The sequence below is a fragment of the Hesperophylax consimilis genome, chromosome 5 (assembly GCF_061612785.1).
Source record: "Hesperophylax consimilis isolate HC1 chromosome 5, BYU_Hcon_1.0, whole genome shotgun sequence".
NCBI lineage: Eukaryota > Metazoa > Arthropoda > Insecta > Trichoptera > Limnephilidae > Hesperophylax > Hesperophylax consimilis.
The window spans coordinates 1,480,567-1,501,394 of NC_142840.1; the positions used below are offsets into that span (position 1 = coordinate 1,480,567).

The 20,828-nt window shown below is 33.7% G+C and overlaps 1 protein-coding gene and 1 non-coding gene across 2 annotated transcripts in view; both read right to left on the reverse strand.

Annotated features, from left to right (window-relative positions):
- Positions 1–20,828, reverse strand: part of Ten-m (teneurin transmembrane protein Ten-m) — a 540,838-nt gene that overhangs the window by 462,238 nt on the left and 57,772 nt on the right. The window contains exon 3 of the mRNA XM_089631518.1: positions 7,927–8,019. Within this exon, the coding sequence (XP_089487644.1) occupies positions 7,927–7,942 (16 nt within the window). The 5' untranslated portion in view covers positions 7,943–8,019. The remainder of the gene's footprint in view (positions 1–7,926; positions 8,020–20,828) is intronic.
- TRNAV-GAC (transfer RNA valine (anticodon GAC)) lies at positions 12,382–12,455 on the reverse strand. Its single transcript has one exon. It is a non-coding gene; the product is annotated as a tRNA-Val (tRNA).

The following is a 20,828-nucleotide window of genomic DNA, read 5'->3' on the forward strand; positions in this document are numbered from 1 at the left end:
AATAATAATAATAATTCATTTAACGATTGGGATCTGCTGTATCTAAGTATATAAATAACCTGAACACAATTCATGAAGGAATCATAAAGACCATACTTGTAAGTACCCATAAGAACGTCTTCGACTGAAAATTTCAATAGTTTTGATGTACCAAATGTACAACAAATATAAGCTGAAAATATGCTACTGAAACTATTCAAAAATACTGAATCCTCTACAATACCGCCTATTCATCAAACTAGGTCAAATCACAATGACATAAAAAATATTCCAGGTATGCATTCGGACGAAGAAACTCCACAACATTCGTCCCCCTGATATAAAGTGAATGGAAAATTTGAATGATTATAAATCAAGAATAAAAATCTGGCAGAAAGAGATTAATGAAAAAACTCAAAAAAAAACATTAAAAACGACGTAGAAAAATAATAAAATAGAAATGAATACCTAACTTTAGTTTGCTTCAGCACAAGTCACCCTAGTGAGGAGGACTAAGAAAAACAACTTACTATATATTTAACATCATATTTTGTATTTACAATGTTTATAATAAAAAAATATTATGCCTATCGGGATTTTGCAAGTGGTATTGGCATCACTTTCAAGTTAACTTTTCCCGGGGAATAGATATTCCCAGGCCTACTTAAACAATAGACAAATCTCTGAAGACACTACGACACCGTATCAGACTGAAGAAATCAATTTGCGAAGCAATAAATTATGAAAGAAGGCATATAGGGGTGATGTAGATTGGGATTTCTGAAACGGTATTTAATACAAACTGAAACACAAATAATTCAAAAGGCTAAAAAATTCAGATAGATTTAGTATCAAACACTGGAGCAGCTGGTCCAGTTTCTTCACCACCTAGGATTCTTGCTGAAGAGTCTCCATTTTCTATCTTCGACGAACGTCACAGCGTTATCTCACAAAAGCGGCGCTATAAAAATTGTCCAATATTATTATTATACTCATTTGGGTTATCTCTGGTGTGCTGTATTCAATCCTGCGTGAAATATAAAATCTGTTAATGAACTCAAATTTTCTTCTAGAACTGATTGTTTTGGCGATTAAGTGCCTACCTAAAATTATTAAGAGAAAATTATTTTAGTAGCCGTTTTCAAAATACAACTGATTAGTTGAGAGCGTCAGTCTGCCCCATGATTTTTAACGGGGCTGTACTTGAATTAAAATAATAACAGATTAAAACCATTGTAAAAAGAAACTGAAAATATATATTTATATATTTTACACGGATATTAGTTAGATATTGTTCTTCGGGTTGCTTGATGTCTAAATTAGTGATAATCATAGACACCCGTGAGCTGTCTAAATCAGTCTTCAATTCATAGCCTTCGAGTTGGCGAAAAAGTTAATTACGTCATCCGTTAACGCTAATAAATTAATAATATATGATATGCTAATAAAAGTTTGACATTCGCTTCGAGGGTCCTCACGGCCCCTGTCGTCTGGCCCCTTGAGACTGGAGACACTAGGCGCGAGGCGAGAGGCGAGAGGCGAGAGGCACAGTACTGGGGACCCTAACGATACACTGATACACAATACAGGTGTATTAACGGTCCGTTATGTCGCGGCGGATGAGCTTCCGACAGCGGTGTAACGGCGCCGCGGCGTTACGTAACGGCGGCATTGCGACGTTAGAACTATCGGCCAGTTATCGTGTTTTTCGAAACATACTGGACACACTTTTATTGACACAGAGTGTGTAATAATTATTAGTGCCGTATTAAGCTTTTTATAGAGAGAGGTTCTTGCAATGGTGATTATTTCCATTGATTGACCCTTGCGGTGATTATTACAAAAATGGCGTTATATAAATTATTCAACAATTATTATTAGTAAGATGTTTCTATAGTAGGCGTTAACTGTTTTTTTTCTATCTATCATTTCTTTATTACAAAATTATTTTAAAAAAATGACATTGAAAATTGAAACAAAGTTGAAACCAACCGTGTTTTCCTTTGAAAAAACTTCAACAAGAAGTGACCGCCAGAATCCAGAATAATCATGATAATCTACTTTTATTTGCACGGTGTATCCTGGAAATACTTCATTCTGATCCATATAAAAATTATCATTCACTCATACTTCGCAGAAAGATACATTTTCATTTCAGACGTTTGCATGTTTCCTTCATCGGTTAGCATATTTGTTAAAACATTATATTTGACTATGACGATTTTTAACGTTCACGAAATCTGCAGCTTTTGAATGTGCCCATTATATTTCCTTCAACAAATTATTTATGACTTCATAAAGATGTCTACAACTGGACAACATCTGTCCACAACATGCGAGGTGATTGCAGTTCCACTTCTCAATCTCATGTGTAATGTTTGTAGTTGCTTATTAGGTACCTAAGTTCGATGGGATAAGCTTAAATCGGATTTCATCATTTTGTTTGGTAATTGATTAATATTGATGAGTGAATGAATGAACCATTTGAATATCACTATTTTTAATGTAACAACAGATTAAGAAGCACTCAGCGTTGATTTAAAGCAATTTAAAGAGCTTTGATCGTGACAAATTAATGGATTAAGCGCGGCTGTTATACTTTCCAGCTAATTTAAACTTTCAAATTGATTATGTATTCATAACATTACTTTAAGCTGCCATATGTTTAACTTCCTAAGATGTTTCTTTGAAAATTTACTTATGTAAACGGCTGATGTGTGTTTTGTGGTTTCTTAACTTAGGAACAATGTTTCAACAGATTAAAATTATATTTCACAATTGCTTCTAAAATGAGTCGGAGTGCCTTCTATCAAATAAGCGTGGTCAGATATCAGATGTCTACGGGGACAAAAGGATTGAAAAACCCGTTGTCGTTTTATCGACGCGAATAAAAATTAAAAAAAAAAGAAAACAGAAGTCGTCGGCTGTTGGGAAGTTTGTTAAAAAATGCAGTAAAACAAACAAACGCGTGCTTTAAAAAAAGTACGGAACAATTTCTTGCTTTTTACTGCCAATAAAACAGGGCGTTCTTTGCTTTAAGTGTTCTTAAGTTTTGTTAATGTCTGTCCCTCCTTTCTTGGAGTAAGCTTTCTTTTTGTTCTTCTTCCTTATTTCAACAGTAGAACCTAAAGATAAAAAATCTCAACATTTTAACGGCTATTGATACAGATTGTAAAAACAGATGCATCTCTCGAGGGTGATTTAACGGCCGCGAGTTTTAGATGAACCCCGTGAAAAGTTCCACAGCATCTGGGAGAGCACTTGGCATAGCCTGTAAGTCTCTAGACTGCACTGCGCCGGAAATTTATTTAATAACTCTGGATTATATTTCATGCCATGCAGCCAGCTGAAAGGGTTTTAATTGCTTGCTAACTTACAATATTGCCGCTTCTCCTTGGGGCTGGTCATACTGCTAGAAATACTAATTTCACGTCTCCACAACAACACTTTGCAATAAATAACCGTCTGCATTTATTTAAGAAGACGCCAAAAAATGGAGACAAAATTCACATTATTATCAGGTTTTACACCTGGGGCGTGTAGTTTGAATTAATCAGACGCTACTTACGCTTCAATGATAGGCGACCGACCGCGACCCTTTAAAAAGATTTATTTTACGAAAATTGTGAAACAACACTTTTACAATAAAAGGAAAATGAGAATAAATTGAATAAAGAATGTATAAACAGAGAGAATATATTCCACCGGTAATTCTAAGAAATTTGTTACAAAGAGTCTTTTCATATAGAGTTTAATTTTTCTGACGACACAAAACATGCAGTCACAAAGCTACGGGGTCACAAATTAGCAACTTATAGTGGAGCAATATTAATACTTTTACTCTATAAGAAAGTCAGTATGTTGAAACACGATTATTAAATTTAAATTTAAGATGCAAAAAGAGTCGAGGCTAGCCGAGAAGAGCCAAGAAGGGGAAATAATATGCAAGAAGAGTCATGAAGGGACGAGAAGATGTAGGAAGAGTCAAGACGAACCAAGACGGTCCAAGAAGAGTCAAGAAGAGACAAGTAGAGACAAGAAGGACCAGCAAGAACTATGGAGTGGCAAGAGCAAGAAGTAGCGAGAAGAGAAAGATATGAAGAAAAAAAATAAGGCTCCATTAAATCCTTTCTTTCTGCCTATCCTAAATTCCAATATTGTCTTATTGTGCAGTCATTTTATTAAACTCCAACCTCCAAGTCTCGACAGATCAGTCCCCCTGGTACACCGGTCTCACTAGGACAGGAATGCTTCTGACTGAGTGGTACAATCGAGGTACATCCCATTGAATAGTTTTGTGAAAAGGTTTTTCTTCAATCCTATGTGCATTGTGAAGGATCACTCTGGAATAATAATAATAACATGGCATTTATATAGCGCAGTTTAGTGTCATTTCACTTCAAGTGCGCTTAACTATAACAAACATAAAAATGGTAATTCAGTATTAGTGGTTCTTAAAATTATTCCTAAGTGTGCCTTACCCAATACAGATCTAATATTAAACCTTCACCCAGATGCTACACTTTGCTTTAAATAGCTTTAGTTACGTTCAGTGGTCAGATTTCTATACCCAAAGATACCTACACTTCTCCACCTACTACTACCTGCCCTTTACATTTCTCAATAGCTCCGGGTAGCTGAGATATCATTTATTAATCAATCATAATATTTCCCACAACGATTGCGTAGGAATTCTTCCATGTTGAAATATTGGTAATAGTCCACAACAGTCATCTGGACACGTGTTTACCCGTGTTGTAACACTCGTAAACGCCGCGTTTACATAAATTACATGTAATAACACATGAATATCGTAGGGATTCCACACACGTGGAGACTATAACGCAGCCCGGGGCAACATCTTCCGTCACATAAACTTCATAACGACCACGATAGTGAAGCTAATAGACCGCCTTCGAATGGTGAATTCGAAGTGCCGTGATTCTGCATATTGTGATAACTTCAACCATCAAAACAACAAAATAACCGAATTTATCGCCGTGGAAAGCTTTTTAACCCCTCTACTGTGACTCTCTGCAATAGTATAGCAGGAAAGTATGCTAACTTTACGGTGCACTGCAACATAAAGTGTGTAATGCTAGGATAAAATAGATATCATTACTATTTTTTGGAAAACACGAAAGTTCTAACTGATCGAAGCCAGTGGAATGGTAAAATTCGCAGTTACGGAAAATTTTGGAGTATGATTCCATTTTCTTTCGACAATAATTTATTAAAAAATTAAACTACAACCGAATTAGGAACACGAGAGTTAAAAATTAAAGAAAATATATTTTATTATCTACAAAACGGCTCAAAAATATCGGTACTAAATATTTAATAAAATTTGACTAATTTGAAGAAATCTACGTAATAGTATCAAAAAATGATTTATAATAAGCGTATAGCTTTTGAAGTTGCGTAAAAATCCATATTGGTAATGTTTGAAAATGGCTTCGAATGCCGAAATCGCTGCTATGCAAAAAGCAACGCTATGATGGTATATGTTTATTAAAAGTCATGTTATTATAAATTATTTAAGGAATGTTTTTTAAGATTTAATATTTTCAAAAAGCATATTTTTTTGATTGTGGATAAAATCTAATTTACATTTAAAATCCATTTGAAAGATGGTGTATTTCTATGTGAAGTATTTTATCAGCGCTTCCGTGTAAGGAAGGAAGAGTCGGTAAAGATTCTCTTTGAAAACAACGATGTAATTGTGATTAGATTTGACTTTAAATAATCAGATGAAATTACCTTTACAACGAATAGTGGATGAATAAAGTCGGTAATTACTAGGAGCCTTTTGCTTCCCAAGGAAGAAATGTATTTACCTCAACTCGCCAGTTTACCTGAAAATGAACCACTAAAGTAAGCGCGGCGTAAAATGTAGATATTTATTTTACTTTACTTCGTAAATTTCATGATATAAGTTTATTTGCTTGTTCTTAAATAAGGTACGTTAATCTATCCACCCTCTTATTAGAATAAATATTATTAGTTTAATTCCATTGAATTAACGGCGATAACACCCTCCAACAATTCCCATTGATGATCAAAATATGTATAAGTTGCAAAATTATGTTGGCAATTTAAAACAAAATTGAAAGTTTTAATTGGTAAAACACGCCAATAACAAAGGTTGCGGAAAATCAGCAGGAGTAATGCCGGCTTTAATGTGAATTTATTATTACCAGTTCTGGTAGTCAATACTTATTCATATTTAACTAATATGTAAACTGCCATAGTTTGGATTCCGCGTAGCCAGAAGGTTTAGTGGGCGAAGGCTGTATCGGGAAGGTTATACTCCTTGAGGATTTCAGTGTTATAATTATTCCAAATCCAACCACAGTGGTCGGGCACGTGCTTGTTAGCACCAGGGGCCTAAATCCGCGGCTTGCGGTCAGAACCACGATCCTCACTTAGTTATGCCTGCCTACCTGCATGTTACATCCACAACTACCTAAAGTTTTATTTATTGAAATGATCGGGTTTGCTCTGATGTAGGATTATTCATTGTTTATACAACTTGTTTATTTAATTATTTATGTTTATATAACTTGGAACCGGCCTTATTTTAAATTAGCTGAAATGTGAGTGGTTTTTCGGGGTAATTAAATTATCATAATACAATACAAAAAATCCATCAGATAAAAGTCTCACTGTGAAGATTCGACAAGCCCTTAATAAATCGCAATAAAAAACGTCGGTAATTGAGTTTTCTCTCTTGTTTATTGCTGGGAATATGGGAAACATGATTTTCAGATTTATTTCGGGGAAATCGTTTGTATTGTTTGAAAATCCAATTATAAAGCATTGTACCTAGGAATGTACATCACGAGAAAATCCGTCGCGAATTTGCGAAATTTAATAAACAAACGTTGTAGATTCTCCTTGTCTTTCTTTTATTTGAAACGCGGCTTCAAAAGAAGAACCAACAAAGTGAATAATAATTCAATTAAGATTTCCCTAATAATAGCGAGCGGAATAAGTCAAATGTTAGTTCGGATTCGGTTTCCTGGATTGGAAATTCCTCTTCCCCAATTATCCCAATCAAATATTTAAATTCATTACTTATTGATCCAAGGAATTAGCATTATTGTGAATCGCAACAACCAGCGAAGTCTATCTTCCTTTACAACTGAAATCTTATATTTACAAGACCTTACATTTCCATTATATTAATATATATCCCTGACGTATTACTGATTTGCAATTATTGCTTTATAAAAGAACAGAGTGCTTATTCACTGGATTATATACGAAAGAATAATTTAAATAACGGACGACATTAATGTTATTTGACGAATTTACATGGGTAAATTAAGACGGCATAATATGAAACAAAATTATTTTTCATGAAAGGTGCTTCTTTTTTCTAGTGACTCCACTGCTTATGTTATTTGCGAAAATATATTTGGTAATATATTCTATTATAGGTTTACATTTCATATGATCAACATGTATACAAATATTAAATGTCGATGATTTGATTGGTTTTCTAGTTTGATTAATAAGATAATTAGTTGTGTATTTATAATAGTTAAATAGTGTCACAATACCTAGATTTCTAGTACAAAACTAGAAAAGATTATGTGCCGCTGTAGATCGTTTTTGCTACCTTCAATAATGTGGTGGATAGTGTAAAACCATCATCCCCTTGATATCTGCGTTCCTGCCACTCCACAAGGCATCTTAAATATTAGGGGCGTTGTGTTTATTCCCAATTACTACCGGCAGTGAAGTCATTAAAAATAACAAGTCCTGAATGAGTCTACGTAATACGTAATAAGAAGCTGTGATTCAAACGATGAGATATAAATGGGGACGGCACAATGCGAAAGTAAAAATAACAGGCACTCGTGATGATTCCATGATGGCAACAGTAAACAGTATTAGGAGTGCATATTGAAGGTGAGGTACGTTTTCCACTGAGAAACAAACCTTGCGAATAGCTCATATCTTGGTAGAGGCCGTGTTGGAATCATGTGCTGGGTGGCGAGGAGAACACGTGCTCACAGCGGTTATATTACTCACCTGGGGAAAAACAACAAATACACCATTAGTACATTGGCAGGTTACGTAATAAGAAGTTACCAAATGTAGAGGAAATTCGAATCTAATTGAAGGTAACAACGTCAGACATATGTGCATTTATCTCTAGCAGTCTCTGGGCATGAATAGACAGAGGATATAAAAAAGTAGGAGGGGTGCTTTGGTGAGAATTTCCCACGGGATCGGTGACAATCTCCCAATATAATGGTAAATACTAAACTTAGAACTATTATTATAACACCTCAAAATATGAATATCTAGTGAGATAAAGAGCTTTCACGAAAGCCTCGTGATTAAGTTTTTCCGGTGAAACGATGCTTTGCGAAGCACTTACCAAAGCACACTGTTTAAAACATGCTCGTGAAAAGAGAAACAACCGAACATAATAATAATTTATTATTCAATGAGAATAATTATAGTGTGAATAAAATAATGCCATTTGGAAAGTCTTTAAATAATGACAACAAAATTAAGCTTCCAATGTCCATGATGATAAAGGACTTACGTAATTAAGCCGAAACTAGAATTTCTACGTTCAGCAATCATAATAACGTAAGCCTTTGATATTAGCTTTCCGCAAACACAGGAAATAAGAATTATCGCTTAGTTAACCTATTTTATGGCAAGGTTGTGCATAATATATAGGGGTTTTCACATAAACAGTGCTGTACAAATCATATTATTATTATTATTACGTAAGATAAAAAACCCATAAAATTTTCTGTATTTACAAGGGAGGCTACATTGATTGTATTATCTTTATAATTATAGTATTATTATCTAAGCATCCCAAACCATTAGCTAGCTATTAGTAAGTAGCTCACAAAACAAATGGGCGTATCTTGTTATTTGAAAAAAAAAACCAAAAAAAAAATTTTTTGCCGGATTCTTCCAGTCGAGCGATGCTAGCTAATTTGGGAAAGTGATTTCTGTAAATTAAAATAAATAGTAAATTTAACGATTTTTTTCAAATTTACTTTATATAATCATAAAAATGTGATAAACGGGAAAATCTAGGTAAAGTCATTGGCGATAAACTGTAGTATTGTATGATTTTAGTAATGAGCGCGGCAACACCCGGAACTTACCGCTTGAGTGAAAGATGAAATTTTATACTAATAGTACAGAGATTTTATTACATGCTTTTTACTCATTATCGAAACATTAAGTAAAATGCAAAAGTAAAATATTACATAATATGTAGATATGTACCTATTTTATCGCTTGTCTTAATTCTTAACCTAATCAGTTCCAATTTAGAAAAGTACAATTCAAAGATAATTTAATTCATTGAACCAATCTCAACCACCATCAACTACCACAACACGGGCATGTGCCTAGCTTGGTTGTCTAAACATTCTTAATGACTATAATAAACAATGCACCGAATAAGAAAAATTAAAAAAAAAAAAAAACAAAACAGACAACCGAAATTTCTTTTATGATCTGACGCCAACTTAGTATTTAAGATTAATCTACTAATCTTTGTTTGACGTTTAAGGCTGTTTCAAAATCAATGTGAAAGTCAGTGTTTGTCGAGAATACAGATTTGAGGAAGCTTTGTTTTTCAGTGCTCGTTTTTCAAAATCAATACCCCCAGGGGGAAAGGAGAATACTAAAATATACGTGACTGCGAATCTATCAATAACACTTTGTGTAGTTTTGCCTTCGTTCAAACCAAATAATGTATCAACCCACTTCAAAACATCGGAGTATGTAGTCGTTATTGATAAAACAGATCCGTAAGAATCCAAATGAGTTTATTTATAGATTTTAAAATTTTACCAAAGGGTTGAATATTTTTATAAATCACATTGCTAAATTTTAAAACTAGAATTCAAAACTAAAATCAATACAAATATTGAAAGGGACAAAAAAGATTTTTCCTAAATCACATTTTTTTTAAATGATTAGGTCAAAATTAAATTATTATAATTAAAAACGAAATAGATCTGAATTAACCGAAACTAAATACGAATATACCTACCAATGTAAATATTTCTTCCAATATTATAAAAATGTATTTTATCGAGGAAAATATTCTATGTTAGTGATATTTTTGTTCAAACACATTCACGAAGTGTTCGCAAACTACAAAATAGAAAGTAATCTTCAATAAAACGGTTACATGTAAATTATTCACAATAATAAATAATAACTACCTTTGTTTTTATTTTTAAAGTTGAATACTGTTGATTTATTTATTTCCTTTTTGACTCAAGTGCAATTTTTTGTTATTGTGCCAACATGGATAATATTGAATTGTATAACCGGGAAAAATATTATTTTTACTAATAGAAAGACATAAAAATCGTAGTACGATAGAAACACAATTCAATTTAAATGAATATTGAATATGAACAGTAAAATAATAATCGTCTCTTTAAAGACATCATATTCAAGAAAATGAAAACATTATTTCGCTTAAATTTGACAGATTAAAACTAATTTTTCTTTGACGCAGATACAGAAAAAATTTTTTGTGATCGGTGTCAAGCGGCAGTTATAGTTTAGACAAAATAAATAAAACTGTCAGACTATGTGTGTTGTTTTAATCTCAGTAAGCAATTGAGACAGATATGCACGATGAGTTTCTCCTTTGATCTACAACGTTGACACAACGACAAAACTTGGTAAAGAATAATAAATTGAAATTCAAAAATTTGTTTTGAGAGAGGATTTTTTGAATGGGACCGGTGTCTCTATTCCGGATATAATGCTTACATAGGAAATAGTTAATAACTTATTTTCACTCTACGAGGACGTTTTAGAACCGAGCCTGAAAAAGTTTAAAACTAATTCTCATTTTATATAAACATAAGTTGAGTATTTCCCAGCGTGTTAATGTTGAAAAATTACCAAAGCTGAAAAAATTACTTATAATTAGGGCGCAGGTATTTTAAATAATTACTCCTTTTTGGCATGGTGAATTTTAATACATTTCATATTATGTACTTTAAATATAAGATGCGCTGAACAAGCCAAACGCAAACTACGGGCCATGTTTCGAAATGTTTTCACGAACAAAACATTATTTTATAAGAAGTTTTAACATTACATGCGGATTTTACGTGTAAATTTCCTTTGGAGTTGTATTAATAAACTTGAGGAACATAAAAACTTCAAATGAAAGGTACCAGCAAACACGAACTTCATACATGTCATGTGGCATGTCGGTATAACAAAGCAAATATATTATTTAAAGAATTTATGTACCAACCTAAACATTTGTAATCCAGATTTTTTTATTATATTGATATTGTAAAACGTTAATATTATTGTAGACCTATGCAGTAAAGTTTGACGAAACGTACGTTTTTACTTATTATTCCTCCAAGACATTTTATTTATATTCTGGGCAATGAGGAGCAATGGTAGTTAATCCCAGAATTTCTGCACTGAAATATATTCCAACTTCTACTATTACACAGTGGAATCCGAAAGCTTATCAATGATAGTAATTTTAGACAATCAAATTCATCATTTAGAATTTTATATAGAAATACTAAGTCAGTGAAAACCCTTCTGTCCTACAACTTAAGCAAATTCAGATAATTTAAAAGAGTGTTAAACAAAATTAATAGAATACCGATTTTTAAACATAGGGAGCGTAAGAATTTATTGTACATGAATATAGGAATGTGAGTTTCAGACGAGAGAATTGTACTCAAGTTGACTTCTAACAAAATACACGACTTAGGCAAAATATATAACAGTGCAAATATTTTTGTATTAGTTTTTGGGGTGTTATGCCGTGTTGCGCTAACTCCTTCTTTAGCCAACGTTTCGGACATCATTACAGTTTCCATTATCAGGGCAGATGAGTTATTTGAGGTTGTGGTGAAATGTGAGCTTATGTATGAAGATGTGATACCGTTCAATAGTTCTTGGTATCAGGTAATTGACGGATACACCAGAGCCAAACGATGAAAACCACTTTAAAAAAATATACTTTAATGTCAGCTCAGAGGGTTGGAGCTGGCAACACGGTATCACATCTTCATACATAAGCTCACATTTCACCACAACCTCAAATAACACATCTGCCCTGATGATGGACACTGCAATGCTGTCCGAAACGTTGGCTAAAGAAGGAGTTAGCGCAACACGGCATAACACCCCAAAAAAAATAACAAAAATACTTTTGGCAGTGAAAATCTTAAATCATAGTTCAAATATTGTTGAAATTTCTAGATTACCCAGTTATCATTTTTAATGATAAACTAATGTTTATAAGACAATGATTTTTTGATTCGTAGCACAAAGGATAACAAATTATTATAAGCAATAATTATTCGCCGGAAATACTGATACAAATTTCAAAATCTCCCGAGTAAACATAAATGCCGCCGACGGGAATTGAACCCGCAGCCTTCTGATTGTCGGTCAGCCGCTCTAAACCACTAAGCTACGAAGACCTATTCCAAACCCGCCAGATGATTCAATATGAAATAATACTTCATTCAACAATTATTGCCTTTTAAATTTTTTCGCCTGAAAGAATGTACCTAACTATTTTTTTTAATAATTGATTTCAAATTCGTATAAGTATTTCAGGCGAATAATTATTGCTTATAATAATTTGATAACCTAGTTATAAATCCCAATATTACGTGACATTATTCGTGTTTTTTTAAGGTTTTTTTATTGCATTGAAAGAAGAAATAAAACAAAAATCAAAATTCGTGGGATGAGCAAGTTAACAGAGTATCCACAAAAATAAGGGTCTGTATACACAGATCCGGGTACACCAGTGTCCGTTTGGATTGTATGAACTCGTCGGACAAATCCGAAAGCACAACACTGGGCCGTCACAGTCGCTCGCGGCCATTTGGCAACACGACTGTGACGGGTTTGGTGACCAACGACCAACGCCCGTGGGGGAGTATACATAGATATATAAATACAAAACCGGATCACTGGGTGAATTCTGATATAATTCCTGACCTAATTCAGTATTTTTATCAGGTTCTTAAGCTAGTATCATTATTTTATTTGTATGTGTGTTTGAATGCTTATCTACCTTGTAGGTATGTGAACAGTTAGTAGACCCTACTTCAAAAAAGTATGATTGCGAGGAAACACGTCAAAAGTGCGAACCGAACGGGTCGCTAGTACAACTCCTTCTTGATTTTAACAGCTAGGCTGTGGCACGATTTCCAGGCCTCTTCGTTTCCTCCCTCCTACAATATAGGTCTCTCCAAGACCCATGTTCACTCCTTTTTTTCCTCAAAAAGACCCTCGACACAGTATCCCCGGAGATGACATAGGCCCTTACAGAAATTATTAGTCTCAGGGCCTCCTGTGTGGAGTTAAAAGTAAAAAAAAATAAAATTATTCCATTTGTGCACAGAAAATCCACTATCTTAATGACTATTCTTGTACAAACTTTCTTCAGGCAGGTAGGAACCATAATATTGAAAAATGCGAATAAAAAAGTCCAAACAAGTACGTTGATTTTTTGGTAATATTTTTTTTAATCGAAGATTTTTTTTGCTCGCAAAGTTATTTCCATCATCAGCTACGGAGCTTTCAAAAATACAACAAGACGCTTTATCGAGTACATTATCTGTTGCCTTCGAAAGGCGAAACAGTTGCATTTGCACAGTATTGTTATGTAGTTAAGCTCCGTTATTTCTAAACTGGTTGAAGCCGAACCGTCCCAACCGTCTGGATCCACTGAGACTATGGAATCCACAGGGGTATGTTGTGAGCCCGAAGGTAGCGAGAAGGGAAAGAAGATGGGGTGGAGGAAGGTGGGAAGTACCAGGCTATTCAAATATCGTTACCAAACACGGCCAAAGCCATTAAAAGTAACGTTTAAATTATGAATAGTGGTATTACACCAGGGCGATAATGAGAGTATCATCCACTCTGGAACGTGCCGCAAATATACTTTATATTATTTGAAATTAGTAATTATGGAAATAACAAAAATTAATCATAAACATTTACTTGCGCACGCCAGGATTTGAACCCTCCAGCTTGCTATTCGAGTGCCTTACCCTCGACCACGGAGGCCGTCGAACACCAATTGGTATTGGTACACCAATATATCGTTTAGGATTGATTTTTATTACTTTCTCCTATCGGTGGAGGGTTATTTCGTTTGAAAGAAAATACACACCGTTGTTTCCACACAAATTGATTCGACGTATTCTACAAGCAGTTATAATTTGTCAAAGGAAGGATTCGGTGTGTTCTTTGGATTCATAATTTATAACATCAATCAATCCAATTTCACAAAGGCACGAACGAACAGGCCTATACGAGTTTCATATTATTAAAATACAATCATGTTTTGCCTGAAAGAGTGTTAAGTAGTTACAAACAAAAACCAATAAAATTGCATGCAAGGCTGACGTTGACTAAATTAACATTGAACCGGTAAACTTTAAAAAAATATTAAAAAATATAAAAAATTATAAAAAAATTTATACAGAAAAATACAAAAAGATACGTTCGCATATACGAAAAATACATAACAATAAAATAATTAACTGTGAATAAGTGCTTCTTAAAATTTAAGTGGGCAGAAGGATGTAACGCCACATTACTCTAACCTGACAAGAACTCCTTGCTTTATCCACATTCTTCAAGTCATCACTGTTCTGACTCTTGTCTCGTGTCTCGTGTCTTATCTCTCGTCTCGTGCATTATACCGTTGTTGTAAAAATTGTTGTACGTTGTACCGATTAAAAAATGTAATTGCAAGATATGATTTGAGATTTTCACGGCCAAAATTATAGTGATTTATTTGCTATTCCAAAAATCCTTTGAATGCGTTATAGGACATGAAAAAAATCTATCTTTTGATCCACAACATTTAAAAAGTACCTACATGGCTTTCCACAAGGGTGAGTTAATAAATAAATTGGTGCGGCTAGCTCTACGATACATGAGGTTATGTTGACGTCCTCGAGAGTGAGACTCGTGTATAAATAAATTTATTTGAGCCATATATATATATTCATTTATTAAAAAATTAAAATATGCAAGCAGAGTATTTAAACATAAATATTTAAACATCCGTATGTCTCCAAGGATTGGTAATTGGTCGTGCCCAAGACATACAGAAGGATATAACTAGGGGTACCGTCCTTAGAGACGAAAAAAAAAATTTTCTCGTGGACTTTTGTCTTCTTGGGACGTCCCCGACTTCTTCGATACACTTATACAGTTTACAGTTTTACATACAGTTTTCTTCGGCTGTGCGAAATTTACTTTAATCTTTCCTCTGCCAGACTAATCTATCTTAATATACGACTTTATTCACATTCATGCATCGTCTCATACTGATTCTGTTCTCATGACACAAAATATGAGTATTGTGTAGGTAGTATTTATTCCAAGTTGAGACTTGTATTTAATTCCCATAGAGTAATTTTACAGACAAAGCAATAACCGAGTAGGTAAATTATCATTAATATTTTGTTTTGTAAACCATTTGATAATAATAAATATTAAAAAGCTTCTCAGTATGTAGTTATTCCTTGAGAGCTTTAGTAACGTATTAAATAAGAATTAACTTTATACTTATATAAATACAGCAAATACATCTGTCAGTATGACAGTAAAATAAGAAATATATTTTGCGGGCTCGCTAAACGAGATAATTAATTTAGCTCAGAAGTCCCAGAGAAATGCTAGATTAACCATTTCAACTTCACATGCTTTGATATAATATAATAACAATTTATCAAACGAACCACATGTGCCCCGTGTCCCATGTTTCCTGGGATCAATCCGATAGGATAAAACGCCATGTAAGGTGAAATTAAATCGGAGTAGTTATTGCAAATACTACATCAAGCACGTTAATTGAAGTGGAGTAGAAAATTTAATATGTTTCTTGTCTAACCTTCAAAGAAATAAAAATCGAAACCTTTTTAAAGTTATGTAAATTGTACATATAAATTATGCATTCATAACAATGTACAAAACAAAAGAAATGTCTAAAACGTATCCAACAAGCAATTACAAATACGACACATGCGGGCAAAAAGCTTCCTATACTATGGTAGTTAACTGTATAACAAAATCCCACTCTCAGTCAAAAATCAAAAACAACATTATAACACCTATATCTCAAACATAAAGCTGGATAAAAAAATAGGGATATAAAAAATATACTGACACCAAATAAGATTGAAACCACTCAAATGCACTAAAAAACACCATGTAAATTTCAGAAAAAACCTCGTGAGATCCCAGTGATGATATTTAACATTATCTACATTTGTTACACAAAAGGAATTATAAAAATATATTTATAATAATTATAAATACCTACCCTTTCAATTTAATTCTCTGAGAGTGCATAGAATGAGTATTTTGTTTACGTCATACGATTTATTGTGGTCGGTGTCTGAAAATATACTTATCTTTGAATCTAAAAAGATGATTGTATGTGCAAATATTTTCTACTGTAACTACCTATATCATAATATAACAGTAATATTTTAATGGATTTCCCTAAAATTACCGAAAATATTTTTTATACAAGAAACATCTTAATTTTTTAGCAGTTTACACTGATAAACTACAACCTAATTAAAGCGAAACTAAAAAGTTTAATAAGTTGAAGTAGGAAGTGGAAAGCGTGCACTTTTAAGGCAGTGCACTGACTCCTCTGCCTTAGCAAACTATAAATACTACCTTGCGTCTAGTCTTAGAGAGTCTTACTTCTTACCACTCGGGAGGATTTCCCGAGTTTCCAGTCGCGACAGTTTATAGGTACCGAGCCTGAATCTAACGAAGTATTAGCGTAACCGAATTAAGCAACTTACGTCTGACCCGGTTTCCGCCATGCTGAGCTCCTGGAGGAATTGCCGGCGTAATTAGCAATGTCAACAGTAACAGGCGAACATGAAAGGCAACAGCGGTGACAATACGGAACACGCCATCCCTCACTACCACTAACTGTAACCAACCTCCAATGCCTCCAGATACCGGTGCCGGGGCATCGGGTATCAGGCAAACATAAATAGAACGGGCAAATAAGGCATCTGCAACAATTAAATTAATGATATTCACTTATCTGTGCTGCAACCCAGAGACGTCATCTTGTCTTCGCGCGGTATTTTTATGACAAACGAGAATCTTATTACAAAAGTGAAATTTGGTGGCGTGGGTTTCAAGACGAACGTACTTTTGCAATTCTCAGTGATTGGTCCAAGTAAGAAAAATTAATTAAAGCAAAGCAAAATATTCTCTTATTTTATGAGCAAATGAAACAAAGTTGATGCATTAAGTATTATGCATTAAATAAAAAAATAAAAGACCTATTTCACTAACTAACAAAAAAAACATGTTTCTAATTTTATAAATCAATAATATAAAAAATAATATTTGCACTAATTTTTTGCCATGCGTCAGCTGATTCTATTTTGGTAAAAACTTATCTACCTGCTTTTTGCAAAACGATGTTTTATTTTTTTTTTATTTTACCGTCTTACCAGTTAACATTATAATATAATATAATAGATGTTTGTATATTTTTATAAAAGTAGTATAATCTATCATTATTTTTCCCAGAATGGCTTCTAACATGCAGAGAAATGATTCTTAAATTGATGACAGGTTAAAACGACCACCATCTTTAACCGGAACCGGAACGTAACAAACAATTAAGAGGAAATGCAAAACGCTCGAGTATTCTATGTAAAATAGGATTTCACTACGCACGGTTAATAATGCACGAGTGCCAATTTTAAAAACGAACTCGAAATGACACTACCAAAGTGAGCGCACTGTTGTTGAAATACAAAAATGTTAGATGGATTTAATTCATTAATACTTCCGTAGGGTAATTTAAAACTTATTTGTAGGTCAGATGTTACATAGGAGCAGATACAAACTAAAAATATCAACAAACACAGATCCTTCAAAATTTAGATAGAAATCGAACAATCATAAAGAATCATACCTTACTATGTGGCCTAGTCTTAAATGTGTTATTTCATGACCAAACCACTCAATTAGATCAATCAAATCAGTTTCTCAAATAGGTCAGCTAGGTAGTTACTAGTTACTCGAACAGAGCTGACCTATATAGTCACAATATACATTGAACATGCTAACGATGTTACAATAGCGGTCATTTTGTACCTACGTATTATACAGGGTGTATCGGCACGTACCCGACAAATTTTAACCAGCTATTCTTTAGCATATTTGGAGTAAAAAATCTTATGTGCACTTTGCTGTCCGGTAACGTTTTTTTTTAAATAAAAAATTTACTATTCATAATTTCACCACATGTCACCACTGTTTTATCCTTTGTCAAAGTTTGAAAACCCATCTGGCAATATTTTATTCGAATTCCGTTGAATAATGTACGTGTGTACCTATATTGGCGCGCTTTTACAGTCATAACTAAATGGCACGGCACCATTCGTCTCATTTTTAACTATTATTATTTAGTGTGTGCGAAAGAGCGATGACGCTTTTCGACATACTTGCTTAAAACAGCTGTTGAACAAGAAAAGCAATGCCAATGACAGTGATGTAGTGTGGAAATTTTTAATATTTTGTTTTTAATTGAAAAAAAATGCTACCGGACAGCAAACTGCCCATAACATTTTTTACTCCAAATGTGCTAAGGAATAGCTGGTTAAAGTTTGTCGGGTTAGTGCCGATACACCCTGTATACATATATATAGCACACAATACTGTGGTCAATACGGTTTATTATTAATAGCGTTGCATAGTGCCTCACCTCAAGGGGGTTCGGACCTAGGGGAGACCTTGATATGCCTAAAAGGGGTCTCGACAGGAATAGATTACATTTTAGAGTAATTTATTCACATGATTACCTCGCACTCCTCAGAAATGCCTAAGATTTATTGTAGTACCTACAATACTATTTATTGTAGTATCTAGCTATTCTAAATACACTTAATTTAAGAATATATTCAGTTTCAATTTAAGAATGTGTACACATAGAAAAATAAAGAATAAGCCACTAAAACATTGTACTATTGTACGCTATTCTAAATATTCTTAATTTTAGGAAATGTAAATATATATTCTAGATGAATTCCGGATGCATTTTCATACACACAGTTAGTCACTTGTTCTATATGAATTAATATTTAGGATTTTTTTTTTAAATTCAAATAAACCCACACAGGAGCCACTGAGGTAAATAATTTACCTTCGGGGCTAGTGTCATCTTTGAGGATGCTGTGTGGAGGGTTTTTTAAAGAAAGGAAGCAGAAGAAGTTATGGACAGGAAAAACGTACGAGGGATGGGTAGGAACTAAGGATCAGTGCTTTAAGGAGTGACGGACGTATCCTATATCCAACCGGCTGCAGTGCAAGGCGATGGATCAAGAGAGATCAGTTGGAGAGGTTAAAGGGTCTACCCAAACCAATCTCTCCCGATCCGGCAAGCCACGTGGCTGGTGGGTAGGCACATCCGGAACACACCTCACCCGATGAACCCGGACACCCCTGCTTAGTCACTAAACATAGCGAATCACTTGGGGTGACCTATGGTTGAGATGTTGGTTATCCAATAAATGGCTCTCGGGGTGGCGGTACCCAAATCCGCCTCTCAAATTGAAATATTGTCATAAACATTATGAACCGGGAACCGTAAATAAAAAATATGTTCTACATTTACTGCAGATAATGATGAACATATTATATCCATTAGAACTTGAAAATCAATAAAGCGTTTTTAAATCGGTGGATTACAGACATTTGGTTATTAACATGGTCAGGTGCTACAGTTCCAAAGCAATACCTGGAAGTCCCACAACGTTGCCGAATCCACTGCCAACTATAGATAAGAGCTTCAAAGTGGATACACCTAGTCAGGCAATTTAGCACAATTGGATTCGCTTATGGCAACGCTGCAACTGCGCCTAATATTGTTATTATTGTCTTCCGCCAATTATTGTGATGGAAATCTGACATCATTGGTACCGTAGGCCCCCCCCTCTACATCGGCCTGCTTAAATGCAACCAAATTTCACCCACAAAAGCTGGCTTACTTCCATTTGACAATATGGCAATATTTATTTATTTACGTAATTTCCTTTAGTTGGCACAAGATTATTTTTGTATTTTTAACTGAGAACAAAATTTTCGACTGAACTGTACCAACTCAGTTGTTTTTTATATTATTATTTTTTTTAATTATATTAGTTATTATCTGCGGTAGAATAACGTTAATAATAATAATTATAAATGAGATTAAAAGAATTTGGAATTATCAGACTATAAAAATATTACCATTCGTTATTTCGGCTACTGGCATTATACCTAGCTCTCTCACTAAAAATTTAGGCGTATTAGATCTATCAAAAAATTTATATATAAAGATGCAAAAGTCGGAAATTTTGAATACATGTAGGATAACGAAAGATTTTTTAAATATTTATGTTGAGGGATCAGTAGGATTTATAGGCCCTGTTAGGAGTTCTACCGAGCCGAACCCTCTGATATGAAAATATCTGGAGTCGGTGAATTATTTTCCCATTTGATCTCTGGTTAGTTGATGTGTTGTTCTTGTATTGTTTTGTATTTATTTTGCTTATATAATGCACTTGCATAATGTTGATTGACTAGATGATCACTTGTGGAAAAGTGTGTGGAAGGGTTAAGTTTTTCCTTTGGGGAAGATTTAACCAGGACATAAAATCGGAAGTTTAAAAATATATCTTTATTTCAGAAATTTTGCAAATTACAACTAAAAATGCATATTATGATGTATACTGTGCATTAATAAATAACTTTTTTTGTGTTTCTAAAATAAACAGAAAAATACAAAAATAATATGA